The 23,395-nt window shown below is 30.4% G+C and overlaps 1 protein-coding gene and 1 long non-coding RNA gene across 2 annotated transcripts; one reads left to right on the forward strand and one right to left on the reverse strand.

The window, feature by feature from the left end:
* The first annotated feature begins 719 nt into the window (after window positions 1-719).
* On the forward strand, window positions 720-8,676 carry LOC110615070. Its single transcript, XR_002487896.2, has 3 exons — window positions 720-858; window positions 1,037-1,115; window positions 8,359-8,676. It is a non-coding gene; the product is annotated as an uncharacterized LOC110615070 (long non-coding RNA).
* A 5,716-nt stretch (window positions 8,677-14,392) lies between these two features.
* LOC110615069 (transcription factor CYCLOIDEA) lies at window positions 14,393-16,737 on the reverse strand. The gene is made up of 3 exons (XM_043957096.1): window positions 16,148-16,737; window positions 14,705-16,059; window positions 14,393-14,602 (listed from the first exon to the last, which is right to left on the reverse strand). The coding sequence occupies exon 2, from the start codon at window positions 15,824-15,826 to the stop codon at window positions 14,708-14,710; it is 1,119 nt and encodes a 372-aa protein (XP_043813031.1). The 5' UTR covers window positions 15,827-16,059; window positions 16,148-16,737; the 3' UTR covers window positions 14,393-14,602; window positions 14,705-14,707.
* Between the last annotated feature and the right edge of the window lie 6,658 nt (window positions 16,738-23,395).

The raw sequence follows: 23,395 nt of genomic DNA on the forward strand, positions 1-23,395 counted from the left end.
ATGGCATTTTTCAGGGAGAGATCTCTAATTTTACGGAATAAAATTTTAAGAATAAAAATATTGATTCTAAAAATAGAGAAATAAATTCGTTAATTACATTATAATTCAGAAAAAAATAATAATTTTTCCATAATTTTATCATAAATATATTAAATAACTTTAAAGTCATTTATATATATATATATATATATATGTGTGTGTGTGTGTGTACGAGGCTGATGCGGTGAAAACGAGTGGATCTAAAATTTAATTTGCTATAGAATCCAGACAGAAATAGACTCTGTAGAAAAGGGTTGGGTTTGCACTCCCAGGTACGAATGGGGCACAAAGAGCAGCCCCCACAAGCAAGGTGTCGATCTCTGGCATCTAAATTACACTGTACAATCGCCACAAAATAACTAAAAGCCAAACTCCACAAATTACCAAGTCAATTAACTACCTTTTCAACTGCATGTTCAAATTTCCTTGATGTGTGGATCTCGTTGTTCCATTCCTCTCTCGTACGTACCCACGCACATAGTAATAGTAAAGTTATAAAACCCTAGTTTTCTAGCTACTCTCTGAAATATGTGCTACCAAAGATTTCGATTCTGATATGTTGCATTTATTGCTCCATCAATTTTCCAACTTTTTCTCTCCTTCTTCTTCTTTTATATTACTGTCTTCTGCGCATCAGCTGTTAAATTTTGTCCTTCTCTTCTTGTATAGCCTTCTGTTTACATATAAACTCATGACATGATCCTATGATCAGATGATTCTTGGTTTTGTTTCCATGCTTTGGTCTCTTCAATCTGTCCTTTTTCTTTCTGGGTTGTCTTCGTTTTCTCTCATGGATATCAAAGTTTGCAGATTTTTGAGGTTGGTCTGCAACTCTTACCCTAGCTAGCTTATGAAGAAAAAACTTGTTTCTTAAGCACACCATTCTTTCTTTCTCTGTTTTAGTTCTTCTTCATTGTTGATTTGAGCTTATGTAGGTTGTATTCTGGTGCCGTGTATTATCATTATTTATATTTTACTTTTTATTTTTGTTTCTTAGATTTCCTCCATATGTATGCATTAAGTGGCAGAGAATACATACATACATACGAGATGATGTTGCTTAAAGATTATCCAAGGTAACAATCTAAAACTTCAATCTTCATTTTCTTTCTTTTGCTAGAATGGATATCTTTGGTGTCTGCAAATGAAATTTGGTTTATTTATTTTTATCTCCCATATATATACTTGTTTGGAACAAGATTAGACGGCTAACACCGTACATAGATAGAATAACCATAAAAATTAAATTATCCGAATTTGATCTCTATTTATATTAATAATATTTTATCCCGTACCAAATCCGATTATTATTATTCGAATAAAACTCAAACTCGTTTAGTCTTATATATTTTAATTAATAATTTATATAAAAAATATTTTTTATTAATAATTTTCATTTAAAAAATTTAATAATTTTAAAAAATATTTTAATTTTAATTTTTAAATAAAACAATATATAAATTTATAAATATTATAATAAAATATATTTTTTATATTAAATTAATTATTTATATAAACGGGTTCAAACCGTTGATATCTTATTTATAAATCTCAAATTTGATCAGAATCTGCAATAACTATTATTTTTTAAATTTGAATCCATTCTAAATTATAATTATCTAAATCTATTATATTAGAATTCGATCGAATCAGATACTCAAAAATATCCGATTCGTTATCATTCTTGCTTATACTTATTAGAGTTAAAAGCTTGGAGGTATAGCCAACTATAACACCACCGACCTCCTTTATATTTCCTTTCCAGAGATTAAATATATGATTTTTCTTCTTACTTTTTTTAAAAATATTTTATTAAATATAAAAAATTTGGCAAAACGCTGGCATCAATTTTAATAACAGAATAAACTAATGTTAGTTTTTTTTTTTTTTTGAAAAATTTTGACATGCAAAGAAATATTGATATATGTAACAATAATGTCACCATTTTATTGTATTTATCAAAATTAAAAGGTATACAAAAATAGGAAAAGTGAAAACATTAAATCCTTTAATAGAATGTTTCTTATTAGTAAAAATTTTATGATTATTAGAAAAAAGCCCAAAAAAGTTGTCTTTTTAATTTTGGCCCTAATTAAGCCCAATGCAACTGGCAAACAAAAGCCTACAGAGTACAGACTTAGGATGCAAGCATGACCAGACCACACCCAAACTTCAGAAAACAAGCTAATTCAAATTTGATGGGCTTGGGCTTTGGCTTTGTGTACCGAAAGGGAAGATGGGCCTTCATTTATAGTAAAATTATATTTTCTACGGTTAATTGAAAGCTCAACCTACTTAAAATTTTTTATATTTATTAATATGTCATTGACTTATAATACACTGAAAAGCTGACGAAATTATATATTACTTGTTTCTATTTTTTCATTTTTCAAATCTCTCCGTCCGTATATGCAATTATTATGAATATCAAGAGTGTTAGCTAGATTAGCAATGGCAAAGGGGGGCAGTGGAGCAATTATTTTTTAGCTCAAATAATTGAGTTACATTGCATATATCCACATATAAGAGAAAGGGACAGTCATTTCATTAGTAAATGTAATTTAGTGCTGTACCCATGGGCATGGCTGCTTTATTTATGTCTCATCTGCCTTTCTCTTGAGCTGGCCTGAGAGTGTCACTCTTTTTTGTACCTTCAATTTCTTTAAAAAATGGTCCAACCAACAAAAACCTGTCTTCAATCTCCTTGTGGCAAGCATAGTTCTCCCTCATTTCTGCCATCAACTCCATGCTCTGCCCCACTTTTATTTCTCTCTCCTAGGGTTTTTTTTTTTTTCCCTGTGTCCACTAGAATATGTTTCTTTAGATCTATGCAGGGTTTTGGATTTTCTTTTTCACTTTCAAGAATTTCCCATCAGCTCCCGCATGTTCATGATGTTTTCACTGTGTCAGAAACATCAGAATTGGGTGTCTATCGTTTTATCTCGTTTAGGGTTTTGCTTGTAACTCCCTTCATCTCTCTCCCTCACCTCCTCTTCTGACTTGGGTAGAATAGAAATCGTTCTGTTTTGTGTCTTTATGAGTTTTTTCTTGGCTAAAGATTATTGTTGTCTTGTGGGTTATTTTGGGTTCTGTTCACAAAGGAATCAGGGTTCTTCATTTCCATGGAGTTTGCTTTTTTATCAACTTATCCTCTTTCCAGGTTGGAAAAGAGATTTTGGTAATTGATGATCTGAGCCTCTCTAGGGTTCTGGCAACTCTGATCCATAACATTTTGGGAAAGTTGTAGATCTGCGAAAAGAACTCAACAAGCGCAAAACAGCAAAATATTTTATTTAAAAAAAAGAACTTTTGTGGGTTAGGGTTTTCTTACTCAGATTTTTATAAGGGCTATAAATAGAAGATTGTAATTAAGGATAGAAATTGAGATGGGTTCATCGGTTTGTGCATCTGGGTAAAGCATTTTCATGGGTTACCAGTTTGCTTCTCTCCGTGTAAATAGATATGGAATTAAATCTGAACAATAAGTGTTTATTTAAGTTTTTTTTTTATTTTTTTTTTTGAAATAGAAGTGTTTATTTAAGTTAAAAAGCATCATCAGTCATTATACAAAAACTTTTTATGTATTATAATGATAAAAATAAAATTAGAGTTAATATATTATAACATATGATATATAAGAATTTTTACGATCAAGACATATGTCCACGATCCGATTTTTAGTAATTTAAGAGTGTTGACTCTAGTAGAGACGGAATATATTCAGTACGATTTAATTTTTTAGTGATTTAAGAGTATTGACTCTAGTAGAGACGAGATATATTGAGTACGACCTAATTCCATCAGGAAATAAATATAAACCTTTTATCATAATAGTTTCCTCCTCTAATTTCCACATTATGGGATGAACTGATATGACGCAGATGAAAGGATAAGACATGGGCTAATCGGTTTTACATTTATTAGTCGACTGTTCATCATTATGTTTCCATTCAATCTGACAGAACGTAGAACAGACAGTGTAAATACGATTAGGATATATATATTTCTGAACCAATTCTAATTCAACATCATTTAATTTCTCCTTAAATCTCACATTGAGTACCTCCCAAAATCTTAACTTATCCGAATTAGCAATCAACTCCATTAACTCCCCAACCATCAAATTCAGCTCATTCATTTCTTCGGGAGTTTAAACCCTGATTCAAGTGTCGTGTCCTGATCTTTTCTTCCCAGTTACATAATGCATTTAGTTGATAATTTTATTTGACGGTTTTAATTATTTTAGTAGCTATTAGAATAAGTATTGATTTATTTAAAAGAGTTAATTTTTTATAATAGATAAATTACATTTAATTCCTCTATTTTTAAAAATCAACATTTAATTTCCTATATTTTTATTCCGTGTTCAAACATAAAGTTATTCCATCCTAAAATTCTTTTAAAAATAAGAGCAAAATATTTTAAATTCAAAAAATACCCCTTAAAAAAACCTCACCCTCTCTCTCTTTCTTTCTATACTTCCCCCTACATTAACACTCTCTCTCTCTCCACATCTTCTTCCCAACACCTAAAGTAAATTCCAATACTCTAGTATCAAATTCTCATATCCAAGTACTGTCTCCCTTTATACAAATTATGTCCCATGTGAATTTCAACAAAGTCTAGTGGAGTTGTATGGGTAGGGTTTGTGAAGGAGATGGAAGAATTTGAAAGCCAAGAGGAAGGTGAGCATCTAGACAAGCGAAAAAGATTGAGAAGATCTACTGTTGAAATTTAAGATTCATCTATTGAAGAAGATAAAGTGAAAACCAAAACTTGATTTGAAGAATTTTGCATTAAATAGGTATTAAAAAGGCATAAAATGAAGAAAATGTTGGAGACACCATAGATGGGAGGATACATGATGCTCAAAGAAAGAAAAATGTGAAGCAGCGTAAGGAAGAAAGGTCAAAGATGAAGATGTGGAGAGAGGGACAGTGGGGAGAGAGAATTAATGGAAAGGGAAGTAAAGGGAGAACGAGGGAGGGGATGAGGTTTTCGTAAAGGACAGTTGTAGCATTTAAAATATTTTTATTTTTTTTAATAGATTTTATGATGAAAATATCTTTAATTTAGATAAAATAAAAATATAAAAATTTAAATATTCAATTTTAAAAATAAAATGACTCATTTATTAATTATATTAAAAATTTAAAAATTAAAGCATAATTTACCTATTTATAATTCATTTTCTTATATTTGTAGTCCTCCTTTAGTTGGAGTGTCAACGCATACAGGAGATGTTAAAGCTAGTCATGGGTTCAACTCCCCATTTTCTACCCCCTCGTCTGTGGGGACCAAAAAAAGAAATATCTCTTAACATTTTAAATATTAGTAATTTCGCTTAGACAAAATAATAACTATTAATTTAAAATTTAAAAAAATTAGTATAGAAAGAAATTTATTAGATCGTCAACCGATTATAATTAATTCATTAGAATTTTTTAATATTTTAAAAAATTTATTAATTAATTTTTTTATTAATTTTAATCGTTAAATATTATAAAAAAAATTAAAAATATTTTTAAAGTGGATAGATTAATTAATAAATTTTTTTAAAATTAATAAATTTTTTAAAATTATAAAAATTAATAGTTAAATATTTAATATTAAAATTAATAAAAAAATAATCAGTAAATTTTTAAAATATTATAAATATTTTAATATATTTTAATATATGTTTAAATTAAAAAATTAATTAGTGAGGTTTTTAATTTAATAATAATTTTACCTAAAATTTATTACCATGTTCTACTTAAATCATAATTAATTTTAAAAAATAAAAAAAATTAATTAATGAAAATGGGCATAATTTTGAGCCGCTATTATTACATGTATCATGTGATGACTGTATTGACTCTTCCTAGCTTGCAATAAGTATGACTAGTACTTGTGGTCATGTACTATTCTTTAGTGTCAGTCTGTCACAGCATATGTTGCTTTTTCTCACATAGCTATCGCAATGGAGTTTAAATAGCTAAGATATCTTTTAACCATTATTCAATTTCATAGTTTACATTTATATTATAATTAAATAAATATATAAAAAAATATTTATAAGCATAAAAAATAAATATTAATTAATTATAAAAATTGACTACACATTATAATTTTGTTTTTCTTGTCTTAATTTAAATTAATTCAATGCTTTATTATTCTTATTAATTTTGGTATTTTTTTAATTTATAGTTTGTTTTATATATGTTCATTGATCATACAAATTAATGTCACATTTGATGTAACACGCTCCGTTTTGAATAATTTATTTATAATTCATATTTATAATATGAAAAGTAGAAAATAAAAATAATTGGATGGATATAAAGAATATAGTTATTTTTTATAATATGATAATAAAAAGTTAAATTTAAATAATTATTCAAAATAATACATTTTTATCTTTCTTTATATTTTCCACTCATCCAAACAAGAACCGGAGATTAGCTAACCATACTAAAGACTAATGGAAGAAAGAGAGAGACTGTACCAGAAATGGCATTATTCTAGTACCGCATACATACGATATTCCTCCACTTTACAGGAACATTATTGACATGTGTGATGGAGTATTGAGTGTCCTGCTAAGATATTTGGGTCCTGTATTACCACATAGTATTCTGAATTTTTATGTTTGCGTCCCAAAATTCTCTTGTGCCCTGTCTCCATGCACCTTTGCACTATGTTTGGATGGTTGAAAAATAAGGAAACAGGAAAATGTAGCTGAAAAGTGATTTCTTTTTGGGTAGGAAGGCAAATAACCAATTATTTTATCATCTCTCTAATTGGGAAAGAAAATAGAGAAATGGGAGTCAAATTATACTATTGAAATTAAATTACAATTATAACTCGTATATAAATTTAAATTTGTAAAAAATAAAATAGTAATTTAATTCCTCTAATATTTTTAGCTTTTTAAACACACAAAAAAATAAAAACTATTTGTTTGCTTCTCCTCCTTTATTTGCTTTTCATATAAACAAAACAATGGAAAATAAACAAAGACTTCCTTCTTTATTTTTATCTCTTATTTTTTTTATTCTAGATTAAGGAAGCAACGTTTCAAGTATATATCCGACTAGGATGAGTTTGTATAGTTATAATTAGATTTGGGATAGATTTAGATTTAAAAAATAATATACGTAATAAATTCATATCACAATTTATTTATAGGTTCCAACTACACAAATTCGTTTATATAAATAATTAATTTAATATAAAAATATATATTTTACAATGATGTTTAATATTTTTTAAAAAAATTTTAATTTTAACTTTTACCAGTTGTTAATGTCACTATGTTTAATATAAAATATATTAAGTCTTTATCCAATTTTTATTTTTTTTACCTTTGATTTGTGCATATTCTACAGACTTTGATTTTTTTTCTTGATCTATGGTTATAAGTTTATCTGAGTTGATATATTTTCAGTACAAAATTTTTTCATTTGACATGATTTATTTGGGTGTCTCTTGGAGTCTTCAGCTTAGTTGGATTTCTCATGCTAAATTTTTTAAAATTTTATTAATAAAATCTCTTTTATAAAAAAAAAGCTAGGATTAGAATTTGAATTGTTAACTTGTGAGTAGGGCTCAGTATTTTTTAAATCGAATTGAACTGAAGAAACTGAAAATCAAAATTTTAGTATTTATAAAAATCAAATCGAATCGATTTTGGTTAGAAATTGAATTGAACTGAATCGGTCTGATTCGGTTTGATTCAATTTGGTTTAATCGATTTGAATTTTTAATAATTTTTTTTTACACTTTATTTTTAGTATTTTAAAATTTAATTAAAATATTTTTAATTTTAATATGATATAATCTCTATATTATTGAAAATAATATATTATTATCACTAATCAGTTCGATTCATTTTTTTAGTTTTTTTCTGCTCAAAACTGAATTAAACTAAAAAATTGAAATTTTTGATATTAAAAATCAAATCAAACCGAAATAGATAAAAAAATCAAACTGAATTTTTAAATTAATTCAGTTTGATTAATTTTTTCGATTTGAACTGAATAGCTCAACCCTGCACATGAGAGTTCTAAATCACCAACTTCTTTATGAAACCTTGGCATTCGACATTCAGTGATGACCATTAATTAGAAAGATGCAGCTAGATCTCTTTATTTCAGTTTTGTCCAAGGAAACAGCTTTCATTTTCAACCCATGATCTTGTAGTGTTCATTACCTCATGCAAAGCTGTTCTAGCTAGCTAGGGGCACAAGCTGTGTACAAACACTGAGCAATTAGGCTATATAGCAAGTGCATAAACAAGCAAGGGTAACGTTCACTCTTTTTTTTTCCCCCTCTCAGGTGATTGGCACAAATCTCTGCAAATCCTGGGCTGGCAAAACAAAAAGAAAGGACACAAAGGGTTAATGGAAGCCAGATGTGAAACCAGGCAATTGTGATAATGACACTCACCTTCCGTGTCACATGCAAACTCGAAGATGGTGGGCCTCTGTTTTGCACCACCCATGATTTCTATTCCTCTTCCTCATCATGATGTGGGAACATTTGTTTTCATTGCAAATCACAAGTGATGATCAGGTCAGTCTTTTTTTTTTCCCTAGTATTCTCCATGCAAATTTATATATTATATGCTAAATCCGTTGTGTTTTAAATCATTTTGTTGAGATTCAATAATTCCAAAATACTTTACAAGAATTTATCCAATTTGAAACCTCAAGGGCCATGCAATTTCACATATATATCCATTTTTTTAATTAGTGGATATATGTCCTTCCCTGATCAATGTCTTCTATCTTTTAACAATTCTTCCTTCTAAGTGTGAGTCTCTGTCACATTAGGCTTTAATGAACCTACTTCCCCTTGAAGTTCATCACGAGCTTGCCTTCAAGCTCGCTTGCACTCAGATCATGCACTTCTAAGAGAGAGGCTACAATCAACTTGTGTATCAAGAGTCAGAGCTCCACTAGTTGGAGTGCATTTCGTTGCCAATTTATAATAGCTCTTGGTTTGCCAGGATCCTAACTTTATTGGCCGCCAAATTGTGGGAGACTAGTGTCCCCATATCTTGAGCTCACATACCCTAATGCCATAACTCTGCATGTTCCAAAGAATTCTTCCCTTGAAATTGAGTATCTTCTACATTAGGCTTCACTAGGATTCCCTGTAGAAGTCCATCATGAACTTGTCGTGAAACTCACTTCCATTTGAAGCATGCACTTCTAGAGAAGAAATGCTTCAACCATCACGTTTGCCGAGAGTCACCATTCTACTGGTATGCTCTTATTTACAAGTGTGCGCCTTGCTACTCCTCTAGGCTATTCTTTGATCAAGAGACAGTGCTCCATTGGACATCAGTGTCCTTGCTCTTCTTTCCATATTCAGGAGCACCATGATCTAGACACTCGTCAATGCCCAATATTGAAATATCTTAGTAAAGCCTTCTTTGTAGGCCTTTAAAAGAAACACAAATATGGGTTGAATCCCATATCCAATTCTTTATTTGCCATATAATTGGCCTCTATCACAAAAATAATATTAGAAATGATGAGAAATAAGTGTCTAAATCCGGTCCATTATAGACCCAAATAAATAAATGGATACCTTTATAAAATGTAAAAAAATGTAAAGCAAAGTTTTTAGGGTAGACAATACTCCGAACATGGCACTAATAAAGTTATTCTGTTGTAATAAATTGATGGATAGGAAGTGTGTCCTTGTAAATCGCACCGTATATGTATACTCTTGAATCTTCAATTAACAAACATGGTAGGTCTTGTACATGGTATCAGAGACATTTTGCTTAACAGCATGCTACTAATCAATCTCTTGCCTCTCATTCTTTGTCTGCCAATTATGTTTTGTGGCGTGCTCAGTTGTTGCTGTTATTACATAGCTATAGTTTCGCAGATCACATATTTGCTACCCCATCTATCCCTTCCTTCCGTCTGGCTTATTACACTTGGTTTCGTCGTGATCGACATGTCTTAGGTTAGCTATTTTCTTCTATTTCTGAATCTTTGGTTCCACAAATTGTTAGCCTTCCAAACTACTTCTGAAGCATGGCATAGATTACTTGTACCAACTTAGAAGGTCTTAGACCTGCATTTTATCCACTCTCATGTCCGATCGACGCACTCAATTCTCCCATCTCATTTGATAATCTTCATGTGTCTTCAAATTTTTGTCACATACAATTTTTGACATAAAATATTTTATATTATGTTCCTTCTGTTTTGTTAGTTAATTAGTATATTTTACAACAAAAATATAGAATGGTATACAATTCAAGCACTTTCTAATGTAATAAAATAATACCATTTTTACTTTTACCTTCATTATAATGTCACCTCATGTTGGCCAAGCAATCACTAATGTCAACTCCCTCATCATTTTGCCATAACTTTATCAATTGCCCAAAATAAATTTGGCTGTATCAATCCAATCCATCACCACTACTTTTGCTCCTACCACACTTACCTCTTTTCTCTATTATGGCCATCTCCTTAATTTCACCTATGCACCAACCTATTCTAATCATCTTACTCTTTTTGTCTATGAAAAATTATTAATTAGTTTTAGTTCCATTGCCATGTAATCTATTTTGATGCTAAGGTTTTTAAAAATTTTTCTTCTCGGAAATTTATTGGATGAGGAGTTATAGCTAATATTTTTGTTTTTTTTGAAATGGAGATCGGAAATTGGGGAGTAAAATTTATTGAGATGCACTCCACCAGACTAACCCTGTGAGTTAATATTTTTGTTAAAGTATAATAAATGTTAATAAGATATAATTATAAAGGTTAAAATTTAACCATTTATATTATATTGTTAATTTCTTACCTATTGATCAATCAAATATTTTTATTTTTTTATACATTATCATTGTTATAAGTCCAAATTGATTAACTTATTAATTAACTTTCAATAAGGAAAAATAAAAAAAAAAAGAAAATATTAATTAAGCTAATAAATACTTTATCTATGATATAGTCTGCATATAAATTTAAACAATGAATTCCCTGATTATGGAATGTGATTGAGATTTAAATATGAGCTTTTGAGGTTTATTTGCAGTATTTAGTTAGTAAAATAAAATAATAAAAAGCCAAAAATAAGAGTGTGATTGTTGAATTTTATCTCAATAAATGAATTTAAGAAAAATAAAATCACGTTTAAATTGTTTAGAGTTGAAACTTAGCTTGGGCAAATTAGAGTCACAATTCAAGTAGGTGAATCAATTGACTTTGAACTAAAATCCACAAACAAAGATTAGCATATCTTTGTAAGAGCCCAAACTCAACCAACCCAATTAATTTTCAGCTCCTAAACCATTTGGGCTCACAATAATTAATTAAGTTTTTTTAATAGTTGAAACTAATTAATGCATTTTTAACTTATTAATATTAAAGTCATTTTCAAAAATATAACAGATCAGATTTCAAATTCCAACTTTAGTCTAAACCAATTACATATAAAAAAAATAATTAGAGCTAAAATTACTTTTATTTTCCCCAATTTTTTTTTATTTTGTTGGATGTTACAATGTACTATTTAAATTTATGACTTAGCTATTGCAATGTGTGATAATAGTGCTAGAATATGTCCTCTACAATTATTAAGAATGGACTACATTAGTGAACATTGTGATTTAGTAGTATTTTAGACCGTAGCTATTTTTTTATTTTTTTGAAATATAGAGACAACCATAATAAATTAAACTCAATAAATGTTAAATTTAGGTCAGGTCTAACTAATCTAAAAGCTAACTCAGAGAGGACTGATTATATCCCGTATAAAGAGCAAATTATCCCTTTTCACAATCAGAGTGGAATTCAACACACTCCTTCATGCCCAAACTGGTGCGTGACATATTTATATGGGACCTAACATCGGATAGAAAATTTAATAGACCTGATCCAAATTTAACAATAAGACTAAATAATTTTTAAATTTGCTCAAATTTAAAATTATTAACTCGAATTATTTCAGATAGAAGCTAAGATTATATGTTTAATTAAATGTCATTCCTGCATACACATGCATTAGGTTTATTATAAATATTTACGAGCAAAGTTAAATTTTATAAATAATTAAAAACAATTAAGTAATTTAATTTAATAATTAACGATAAAAATAATTACGTTTGTTTCTTTCCATTGATGGAAGCTAAACCTAGATGATATATTCAGATAAGGATTAAAAAACTTAAGACATACAAAATTACTTTAATGCATAATATTACCGTCCATTTTAATGTTAAAAATTTCAAATTAGCATATATTATTTCATAAAAAATTACCAAAATTAAGGAGTGTTTAGTTTGGCTATTATTTTTATTTTTATTTTTTTACTTATATAAATCATTTAAAAGTAATTCAATATATTAAAATGACCAAAGGGAATATGTAATTGAGTATTTTATTGGTTAAAATGAGGACAATCAATAATCAATACATTAAACTCCCTGCAATATTTTGCTGCAGGAATTGAAGGGCAATTTTACAATTAAAGTAAAATTGGAGGATAACCAATTGAAGGGTATTTTTCTGATTGTGAAAGTGTTGGTGGTCTTTGGATAATATAATCTTTTACCCAGTTCCATAATTTTTTACCATTTTTCTTTTTTTAATTATTTCAAAATTATTATTATTTTTCTCCACTATACAATCTCTAAATATACCTAAAAAACACTTCTCTTTCTCAAAAAAAAAAAAAAAAAAATCAACAAAGAGTAAATAAGTAAATAAAAACAAAGATTTGCAAATACTAAAAAGCTGGGTTTTGATCTCAATATCACCATACATGAAAAGGAGCAAAGAATGAAGTATATGTGTATCTCCAATTGTCTTCACAATGATACAATTTCTGATAAAGTACCAAACTTTGAGTGATATGTGTGCTAAATTATTATTCTCACTGATAGTGAAGAATTCATTGATGTGCTACAGTTAATTAATAAGGAAAATAGTAAGTTAAGTGAGTTATTGAAATTAGTAATTTCAAAACAGCCTTGCAATTTTAGGGCATGAATGGATGAGGTAGTGCAAGATCTCTGTTAAATTTGGATCAAGCCTAACTCACCCCAAAAATTAGCTCAAGAGAAGGAGTGCCTATTACCCATATAAGGGGCACATAACCCCTTTGTACATTCGATATGAAATTCAACAATCTCAATTCAACAATCTCATTCAACAATCTCAATTCAACAATCTCATATATACAGCTAGCTCATAATGATGGTTCTAATTGATACTAAACTTAAAAGACAAGACCCTTACTTTTGGATCAAGAACATGATCTCCCTTTTAGTTGGAACCTCTTAATGACAGAAAATTGATCAACTCAGATTCTTGTAAGAAATATATGAACATTTTTTTTATAAGCAAAATATTATTAATAAATAAGGAAAAACTTAGGATGAGAAATCCGGCTACACCCAGTCATCAGATTCTCCTAAAACACTCAACTTAGGATAAAACATGCTAAGATATACAGTTTCTTTAATCACAAGCATATTATGATCAAGTAGTGGATTGTCATCCCAGAAACCCTCCACAACATACAGTTTCTAAAGGTACATTCTGCAATTTAATTGATAAAACTGATCTTTAATGACAAGCATAATATGATCAAGTAGTGCATTCACTAGCTTTTGTAATCACTGACATGTGTGTAAGTTTCCATTGGTATAGATCATATCAGATTTTGAATTGCTCAGACACACTCACAGATATGCCTTTATCAGTACACACTAATCCTACATTCCACTTAAATGGCAACAAAAACATCCAAACAAAAGGAACTCTACTGAACACATTGTATATCAAATGCATATGCATCTCATTTCCATCATGCAAATCAGAGCCAAACCCTTCAAAATTGTTAACCCAAAACATAATTTCATTACCAAATTGCAGCTGAAATTTAATAAATCTGGAGTAATATTTTAATGCTATACTCCTAGCTAGTGATGAAGCCCTAAAGGCTTCAATAAACTAATTAATTAATTAATTCTCCAGGTAGGTTGCACTCACAAATTATTGTTTTCTAGCACTTGAAGGAAAAATAGTGAATACTTGAGTTGATTGTTGATGAGTGGTCTAGTTTTCTGCATGCTCCTTTCTATTTCATATTTAAGTTTCCTTTTTGATAAGCTAAGCTTTTATTAACAGGAACAACTTAGCATGTTGACTAAATGGATATCAATATAAATAAAAATATTTTTATGTTAATCAAACAATTGACATAAGCAACCCTAAGAGAATACTGGGACTGTCTTCTCATTAGAGGAATACTTTTTATGTAGATATATATATATATATATATATATATATAGAGAGAGAGAGAGAGAGAGAGAGAGAGAGAGGAGAATTGAAGACTGCTGATGAACAATTTAATCATTGACAAAAACAGTTCAAAAGAAAATTGCAGGAAGAAAGATACACATACACTTCTCTTTTACACTAGTTCCAAACAGAAAAGAGAAGCCATACATAGTTTTCTTCAAATTCTTTTATGCACTTGACTTGACATATCATCATCCAACTGTTATAAGCCTCCCATGACTTTAAGAAAGATTGCAACTCTGCAATTTTGATGCTGCAGTAAGTTAGTTTTTTAAAATAACAATTGTGTGTGTGTGTGACAATTTAATGCTATTTAACTCAGCTGAAAGGCTAGAATTTACCTCTTAGGGCATCACAGTATTGTACAGATTGATGATGGAAGAATATGGGCTCCACTTCCCCATGATCACAAATGAATCATCAATCATGGCTTCTGTGGCTACTAATGGGTCTTGTACATGTGAGCTTGGTGGTTGCACCTCATGAGCCAGCATCTCCAAGGAATTAGGGTACATGGTGTGAGTTAGGGTGCCTGATTCTTCACCTGTTTCAAAGGGACTCCAGCAGGTTAATCGGTTCAATTCATGGCTTTTTTCTTCTTCACATAGCTTTGATTCGTCGATTCTTCGACTCCATAGCTTTTCTCTTGTTCTTTCCCTTGCTCTTGCTCTTGCTTTCTCCCTCCTCGACTCTCTTTCTAGTGGGTCGAATGCAGTTTTACGCGATTGTTTAGCCTTTTTCCCCTTATTGTTAACACATGATAGCGATGAGCCTTTAGCATTAGAAATCTTGGAGGTGGCCTTCATGGCAGCTGCCTCATCATCAATTCCAGACGCCACTTCACACTCTGAAGTAGAAGATGCACTCTTAGTACCATCACTGAAGCTGCAATTCAACTTGGGGAGATCACTAGATAGTTTCTTGATTGCTGGCCTTGCCTGTATGAGTAGCCACTCAACGGTTTTGCTAGCTTTATCAAAGCAAAGCTTGTCCTGCAGATCAAAGAACTCTCGTGCAACTTTAAGAGACAATCTCATTCTGCGGTCTCTAGGTCCTTGAGCTGTGTGAATCTTGCTATGGCGATCTCTCTTGGAAGATCTCTTTCTTGGGATCTGATCCGAAGAAACGTTGTGGGATTTCTTAATAGCATCATTTTTGTTAGAATCCACCATCCCAAGAATGGCCTCAGCTGGTGCTGCACCAGTGGTGGAAGCAAGAGTCCTAATCAAGGGCTGGTGGTGCTGAAGTAAAAGGTCATGGCTTTGATGGAGAAAAACATCATGGTCTTGCAATTCTAGTTGATCATAAGGAAGGAAAGGAGATGATGAGTGAAAGAAAGAAAAAGGAGATTCTTCATGTTTGGAAATGGGAGTGATGTTGTCATTGAAAAAGGGCCTATAGTAACCTTCTTGTTGTTCACTATAGTAGATGGGGTCATTGCCATTGTTGCTTGACAGAAACATATTCAAGAATCTAGAGGTAGATTAAGAAGATTTACAATGGGCAATATCTAACAAAACCTAGCTAGCCTTCTGTTCTCTAGATAGAATTAAGCAGGCAGCTGGAGAACTACACTGAGCTTGAGAATGACACATGCATATACATATATATATATATATAAGGTGATGCTAATTAGCTTTATCTAGAACAATGATTCTAGCAAATCCCATATCTTTTTTTTTCCATTTCTCTTGATCTGCAAGGAATGAAGAAACCCATGTTAGTGAGAAATTAAGACAGCCATTAGTCACTGTGAATCAACGCCATCAAGATCAGCAAATTACACTGTTTGTCTATGGATGTTGAGGAGTTATACACATAGGTTGTTGATGGTGAGTTTGCAACAAGTTTATGTAGGCGAGAGAGATAGAGAGAGAGAAGTCCATTTTACCTTCTCTCCCCCACAAAGCCAAAGTTAAAGGACTAGAACTTGAGAAAGACAACACAGTACAATGCGTCCATGAGGCTGCAAAGACTGAGAGAAAGAGAGAAATAGAGGGAGAAAGAGAAGGGATTTTCAAATAATTATGGTGGGAGTTTAAGGCACCCAAGGAAGGGGAATTTACTGGAGACAAATTAAGAATAAGAGAGACTACACTATAGCTTTTTTTAACCTTTTAATTCAGAGATTATTAGAAGTTGAGTCTTTGGATGTAAAAGCATGAAAGAGAAAGGTCGAGAAAGACAGCAATGTTTGGGAAGTGAGTGGCTCAAAAACACCAAAGCTTGGTGCCACTTCACTAATTAGGTGCTGGTGAGAGAGAAGAAGTTGCATGGACTCCATATCCTTTTTTTTTTCTCTTTTTCTTTTGGGTATGTGGGTAGGGTTGGTTGTCACAGGTCGTCACTAATAATAGGAAATAAGTAATAATTTATATATATTATTATCGTTTGAAATTACTTTATTAAATTTGGCATTATTTACTTAAAATACAACTTCCCATTTATTAAATACATATATATATTGTTGATTAGCTATAGATTAAAAAAAGAATTTATTTGAGCAATTTTAATTGGGAAAATAGAAATTAAGCCTCCACGTGGCTATGTGAAACCCTAGAAAGGAAGTACAATTATTTCACTCAAATGGCATATATTGGGGGGGAACCTCATGCCTATCATGACTCATGAGCAAGTCCTATGCTTCTTTGACTGTGAGCCTCTGAATGTCGCTTTCATTCAAAGGAGAAAAGCCCATTTCTCTATCCCTCACTTTCTTTCATTTCCATAGCCTGTGAGCAGAAAAAATGAATGTTGTTGTTGTTGGCTTCTCTCCCAACTCATGCGTAGAATAGCTGATGCTTAAAGCTAATGCATGTCAACGAGAGAAGTGTAAAAGATCCTAATCTCTCCGACGGAAAGAACCCTAGCTTGCCATTCACTTCTTGCCATAACTTCAAGAAACAGCTTCTCTCCTTATTTAGAAATGGCAACAGTTCATAAGCAGAAATGACATAAGTTCTTTTGAGGAGAGACCATAGCTAGTACATTTTCAATCTCTCCTTTTCGATAATTTTTTTTTATGTTTCCATTTATACATGCCGTTTTCTCTCCCACTTACCAAATAATGATGTCTCTTTAGCTGAGCCTGACCTCTTTAGACTGGCCCTATTAGGAGGACCACATGATAAGGAGGAAGAGCTAGCCATGGGTTAGTTCTTGGGTTGCTTTCAACAAGGTGATAACTATGAGCAAGTGGTGTATCTTGTACCATTTTTGAAGAAAGTGGCTGATAATGAGAGCATAAAACCCTAAAGTCTGAATCACTACTCTTTTTAAGTGCTTTCCTTTCCTTGATGAGTACTCTGCCTTTACCAAAAATCCATTCCCTTTTACATACTCACACACATGCTTTTCCTTCCATCACTATTACAAAGCTAAAATAATAGTTATGAAATTTCGTCGTCAAACGGCTAATTTATTTTATCAATCATCTTTTCTATAATTTAGTATGAATATCGTTACTGTTTTTTATTTTTCTTATATTGCACATTCATTTGGAATCAAGCCTCTTGGCGAGGGATGAACTATTTTCCTTTTCTTTCAAGAATTTCAATAGTTTCACAATAATAATTTTTTTAAATATAAAAAATATATTATGGTTTCGTGACGTTAAAATTTATAATTTAATTTGTGTCAAAATGGTATTTATAGTATTCTTTATTAATAAATAGTAATAATTTTTTGACGCCGTTAAAACATGCTAACATATTAAAATAAAATATAATTATTAATTAAAAATAAAAAATATAATAAAATATCATATTGCTTCACTTATTTTTATTTTAAGATTTATGCTTGAATTTATATTTAATTAATATCTCGTGATATGATTTTTATTTGCTAATGGTGCGATATCATAAATACCATTTTGATAGAAATTGAACCAAATTCTAAAGTGAAAAATCAATAAAACTACAAAATACATTCTTATACTTTCCCCTTTTCTTTCTTTTGCACTCTCTTAATGTGGTATCTTGATCTTTGACTAGCTTGATGTTTAGAGATTCATTATTTAGGTCTCAATTTGAAAATAACAATGACAATAATTTTAAAGGTGGTGATGGGAAAGAAAGTCATTTTGCCTTTTATAAAATATCCTTTTGTTGCACACATACAAAAGATTTCCAAGCTACAATAAATATTTGGGACCATCTTTAGGTAGACCTAATTAGTAGGACCTCATTAATTTGCCACAATTGCAAGGATTATATTGTTGAATGAATGAGCTGTTTGACGGATGACTCAGTTAATATGAATGCAAGATTCAATAGTTACATAAATACTTTATAAAAAAAAGTAGGATTCATTTATTTATGTCTATGGGCATTGAATAATTCTTCCTCTCTAAATTAATCCTAATCAGATATTTATTTTTAGGATTAATATAGTTAAATATTTACTTAGACTTTAAACTCGTAAATTTACACTATAAATATATTTAAATCCGATTGTTCTGAAATATTAAGCGAAAGAAGTCCATTAAAATGAAAATATTGAAGGATGCTTGGACAAAATAGGCTGATAATAACCTTACCAAAAAAAAAACAAAAAAAAGCTGATAATAAAGCAAAACACTAAGTGTAAATTGCTATCCCCAATTCACGCTTGGTGTGACATGTCCCTTTTTGTCTAGCTTGTGCATCCGTCACATACCATTTTTCATCTTTTTTTTTTTCCATTATTGAATTAGTTTTGTAACCCCCATTAAGTTTTTTTTTTTTTAATTAATCAAATGTATTTTCAATTTATTGAATTAAAATTAAATTATATTTATACCGAATTATTCCATTAATAGAGGGAAATAAGGAATAGATTGTGAGCGGCCAGCGTTGCTGCTTTGCTGCTTCAGCGGTATCATATGGCAGCTTCATCAGCATCACACGGTGGCTCCGACCAAATAGCAGCTCCTTTGGATGCTTTCAAACACTAGAGGAATAATTTGAGCTCTGTTTTGTTTGATAATCTCTGAAACTGAATTAGGTAGATGTTAGACTGATGATTTTCAGCGTCTATAAGGGATAAAGGGGTCTGAATAAGACATAAAAATAAATTAAGTTTGATTTCTAGGACTTACTACGAATGACGAGGATTATGAAATATTATCAATGTCTTCCTAGGACTACTTTTAGTTCTTGATGTACTAAATTTGTTTCTACCTTGGAGAATTAACTTGCAAGAATTAGATAAGAAATGCTTTAAATAAATTTGCTTTCGTTTTTGTAATAAATAAAGTAAAAGGTGAGGAAAACTAGGCTGGGCAAACCTTAGCATAGGAAATAGTAGACATATATGAAGTCAAGCCAAAGATCCGAATGTGAGTAATCTAATGTCCTATGACTTTGCAACAAATCTGCCACATATATAATACCTTTAACAAAAACACATGAACCATCCGAACTTCCTAAGAAGAGACAACAGAATTTTGAATGATTCTTAGGATTATAAAGCAGGAACCTTTTCGTATAATCTCATTTGCTAGCTTTGCTCAGAACAGACAAGATTTTTTGTTTTAAAGGAGATTCCCAGTGAAAAAATTTCTGTTCATAATTAACAGGTTGCAAATATGATTTACAGGTTGATGGCTGAAGAACTTAATTTTGATCTTGTTTTTTCGAGTTAATTAGCAGCATTTTTCTGGTTTTTATCTCCTGTTTTATTTTTGCAGGTGCAGAAGTCCACTGATTTTAGTTCCTTGGTTGTCCTTTTTATTTTTTTATGTTAGTTTTTTTGGGTAAATTTGCTGCATTTTTTTCATTGTACGGTTCAATCAGCAGTGTTTTTCTGGGTTGATTTTTTATGGACAAATATGTATTTACACTGCTATATTATTTTAGAAGTTTGAACTAAAATTATAATTTATTAAATATTTAAATGCACAAATTGTAATAATTAAATATTAATTAATATGATAACTTGAAAAAAAAAATCAGAAATAATTTGAGCTATTGTTAATTGTTCTTGAAATTTTGTTAGCTATAATCTAAATTTTCATAAATCGATACTATTACTTTTAATCTAATTTTATCAATTTATAAAAATTTAGAGTATTTTCAGCTGTAATATTTTTTTAATAATTTTTTAATAATTTGATTAATTTATATTTAATTATTATAATTTTTTATTCACGTAATAATAGATTATAATCTTAATTCAATTATTCAATAAATTAATTGCAATTAATATAAGAATTTTTATATTCAATTTGTTAATGAAAAATTATAAAAAAAATATTTAAGATTTATAGATTAATTTGTATTAAAATAGTAAATATGGTATTTTATAGTTAATAAATATTCACAATACCATTAAGAAATGCTGATGTATAAAGTAAAAAATAATACTATTTCAAGAAAAAATTAAAAAATAATAACTTTTTATTCCCAAATAATAACTCTTTACTTGCTTATATTATAAAAATAATAGTAATAATAATAATAAAAAGAGGATCACAAGCTACCAACTGCAGTGCCATAGGCCAGTTCCATGAATTAAAGCCACCAGTGAAACCCCGTCCCAAGCCAGCCTCAGCCCTCCATGCATCGCCCACGACTCTGTCCCACCGATCGTAGCCCAGCGACATAGCCACCCTCCACTGAAAGCCAGCCATGAAACTTGCTCGCCGACACGCTTCATCTGTGCCTCTTTATGTTAACATGTCCAAATTCCTGCTCAGGCGAAGAACTTCCTCGGCATAGGAATCGCATCAGCCACACCAGCCAATGCTGTCATGCTTATTATGGAGTGAGTAATGTCCAATTTTTTAAGGGAAGATTTTCTGAAATATTGGAAAAAATTACAGAGTTATTTATACCTACGTGCACAGCCTTTAAATGCATATGCTCAGTAATATTATTTGCCAAATACAAAAGAGAGATAGAATTGAACAAGCTGTGTCGTTTTACTAGTGCAGAAAGCTAAATACGACAATTAATGCTTACATGTGTGCTAATATAAACAGTACAGTTTGTAAAAGTCAACACAGCAGAAACAGTGAAAAACTTCTGGGCAAAAAGTTCTATGTTCTTGGTTAAAAAATGAAAAAAAAAAGAAAAGAAAAGAAACCCTTTTCGCTAATCATATATACTTACAAATTTAAAAGAATACTAAGGCGTTTCAGTTTGAGTAGACAAAGTTGAAAAGATTCCATGAAAAGATTCTCTCAAACGTGAAAGGATGATTTTTCCAACAGTTAATTGGTGTTTTGTTTCAGTGAGAGAGTACAGTCTGCATGAAAGAAATTCAATAAAAAAATGATGTATTCCAATAAAAGATTCCTTGAAAGCAGCAAGATTTTCTAGATTTCTGAGTTGCTCTGATCTGAAACAAGAGGCAAGAGGGTGGATTTTTAGCAGAAGTTGCATAGCCTAGTACTGTCTATTCTGTATATATTAACAATTTACCATCAAACACACTCTACAGGCCAGTACATTACATGTATACAACTTCTCTCTCTGCACTCTGCACTCACTTGTTCATGTGTATTTTTTTTTACCTCTTTTATCTCCATCATAATTATGAATATATTCCTTTCTTTATACCGTCGACTTTCACCAGTACTTTAGTTTGAGATACTTACAATTTGTTTTTATTATAAGAGGTGGGAGATTAATTGAAGCGTTGAATTTTGTTAAGATTCAAGACACTTACAATTTTGAAAATTGATTTTTGTACTACTGAATTAAAACTTCTTAGTTATTTTCTTTTTAAATTTTTTCGACTCATCATAATATATTTTAATATCTGTTTTACGGTTTCTTTTCAGCGCCTTCCTGTTACCTTTATTAAAAATAGGAATGAAGGTCACAAGTAGCAATGTGTTTAAACGGTTTAAAGGAATGGGTAATTAAAAGATAATAAAATTATGTATTCCAAAAGAATTATTCTAAGAGGATAACTGTTGTTTGCAAGAATAACTATAGATTTTGAATTCATACAACGAAGAATGGGAAAAGGTTGAAGAAAATTTGAAGTCCACCTTCTAATGGAGGAAAAATTAGATGTCATAATACTAGAGGGTGTAAAGCATGAATAATAGGTGAATATATATATATATATATATATATTACTTCAATATTTTCTTAAAAAAATTATCTCGGATTGGCTTCAAATAGCATATCTCGTCTTTCTCATCTTTCTTTGCTGTATATATATAATTGCATGTTAACGAGCAAAGGCAAAACAAAGCAAGAGATGGAAAGCTGCTTCACGACCAAACACAACTCCAAGTTCACAACATGTCAACAGATCACAACCAACTCCATGTTCACAAGTAATGGCTGCCATTTGAGTAGTTTTTTTTTTCTCATGTATAATCTTGTGTTTCATTTCAACGAAGAGAACTAGAGCTAATATAAGGGAGAGTTCATCACAACCTGTACCAACATCAACTCCAGTTGCAATCAAGCCAACCCAGAAAGAAGATGACAGTAAGGGTATTTATATTACCTGAAAAATAGTTTTGATAATATTTCACTCATTTAATAATCTAACTGAATTTATTTTTACAGAAAAAGATCCCACCATTTAAATCTCCAAGAAAAGCTCAAGGTGAAAATATATGAAGTTTTTTATATGTATTACCAAGCAGAATATACATTTTGATAAGTAGAATTTGCATTTTGACAGTTTATTCAACTTATCAAAATACATGGTGTTTTGAATTAGGAGACTAAAGTTATCAATAACTACTCCCTCTACTCAAGTTTTGACATAATATTGATATTTTATTTTTTATTTATATCTTATGAAAATATGGATATGACATTTTGTAAAGGTGATACGAACCAGCAAACACAATCACACGAGAATCAAGGAAGCAAGGATCCATTGGTGCTCCCTAGCGGACTAGTGACAAGGAGCAAAGCTAAGAAGCTTAAAGCAGCTATGAACTTACACATTCAAGAACAAGTAACACAAGAATTGACTGAGCTTGCCTTTAGCAAATGTCTCGTGAAGCTTGAAGACACACCTAAGCTACTCACCTTGCTTAAAGTGTGTAATGGAGATAGCGCTGTCTAATTTATTCAGCA

The sequence above is a fragment of the Manihot esculenta genome, chromosome 5 (assembly GCF_001659605.2).
Source record: "Manihot esculenta cultivar AM560-2 chromosome 5, M.esculenta_v8, whole genome shotgun sequence".
Classification (NCBI taxonomy): domain Eukaryota; kingdom Viridiplantae; phylum Streptophyta; class Magnoliopsida; order Malpighiales; family Euphorbiaceae; genus Manihot; species Manihot esculenta.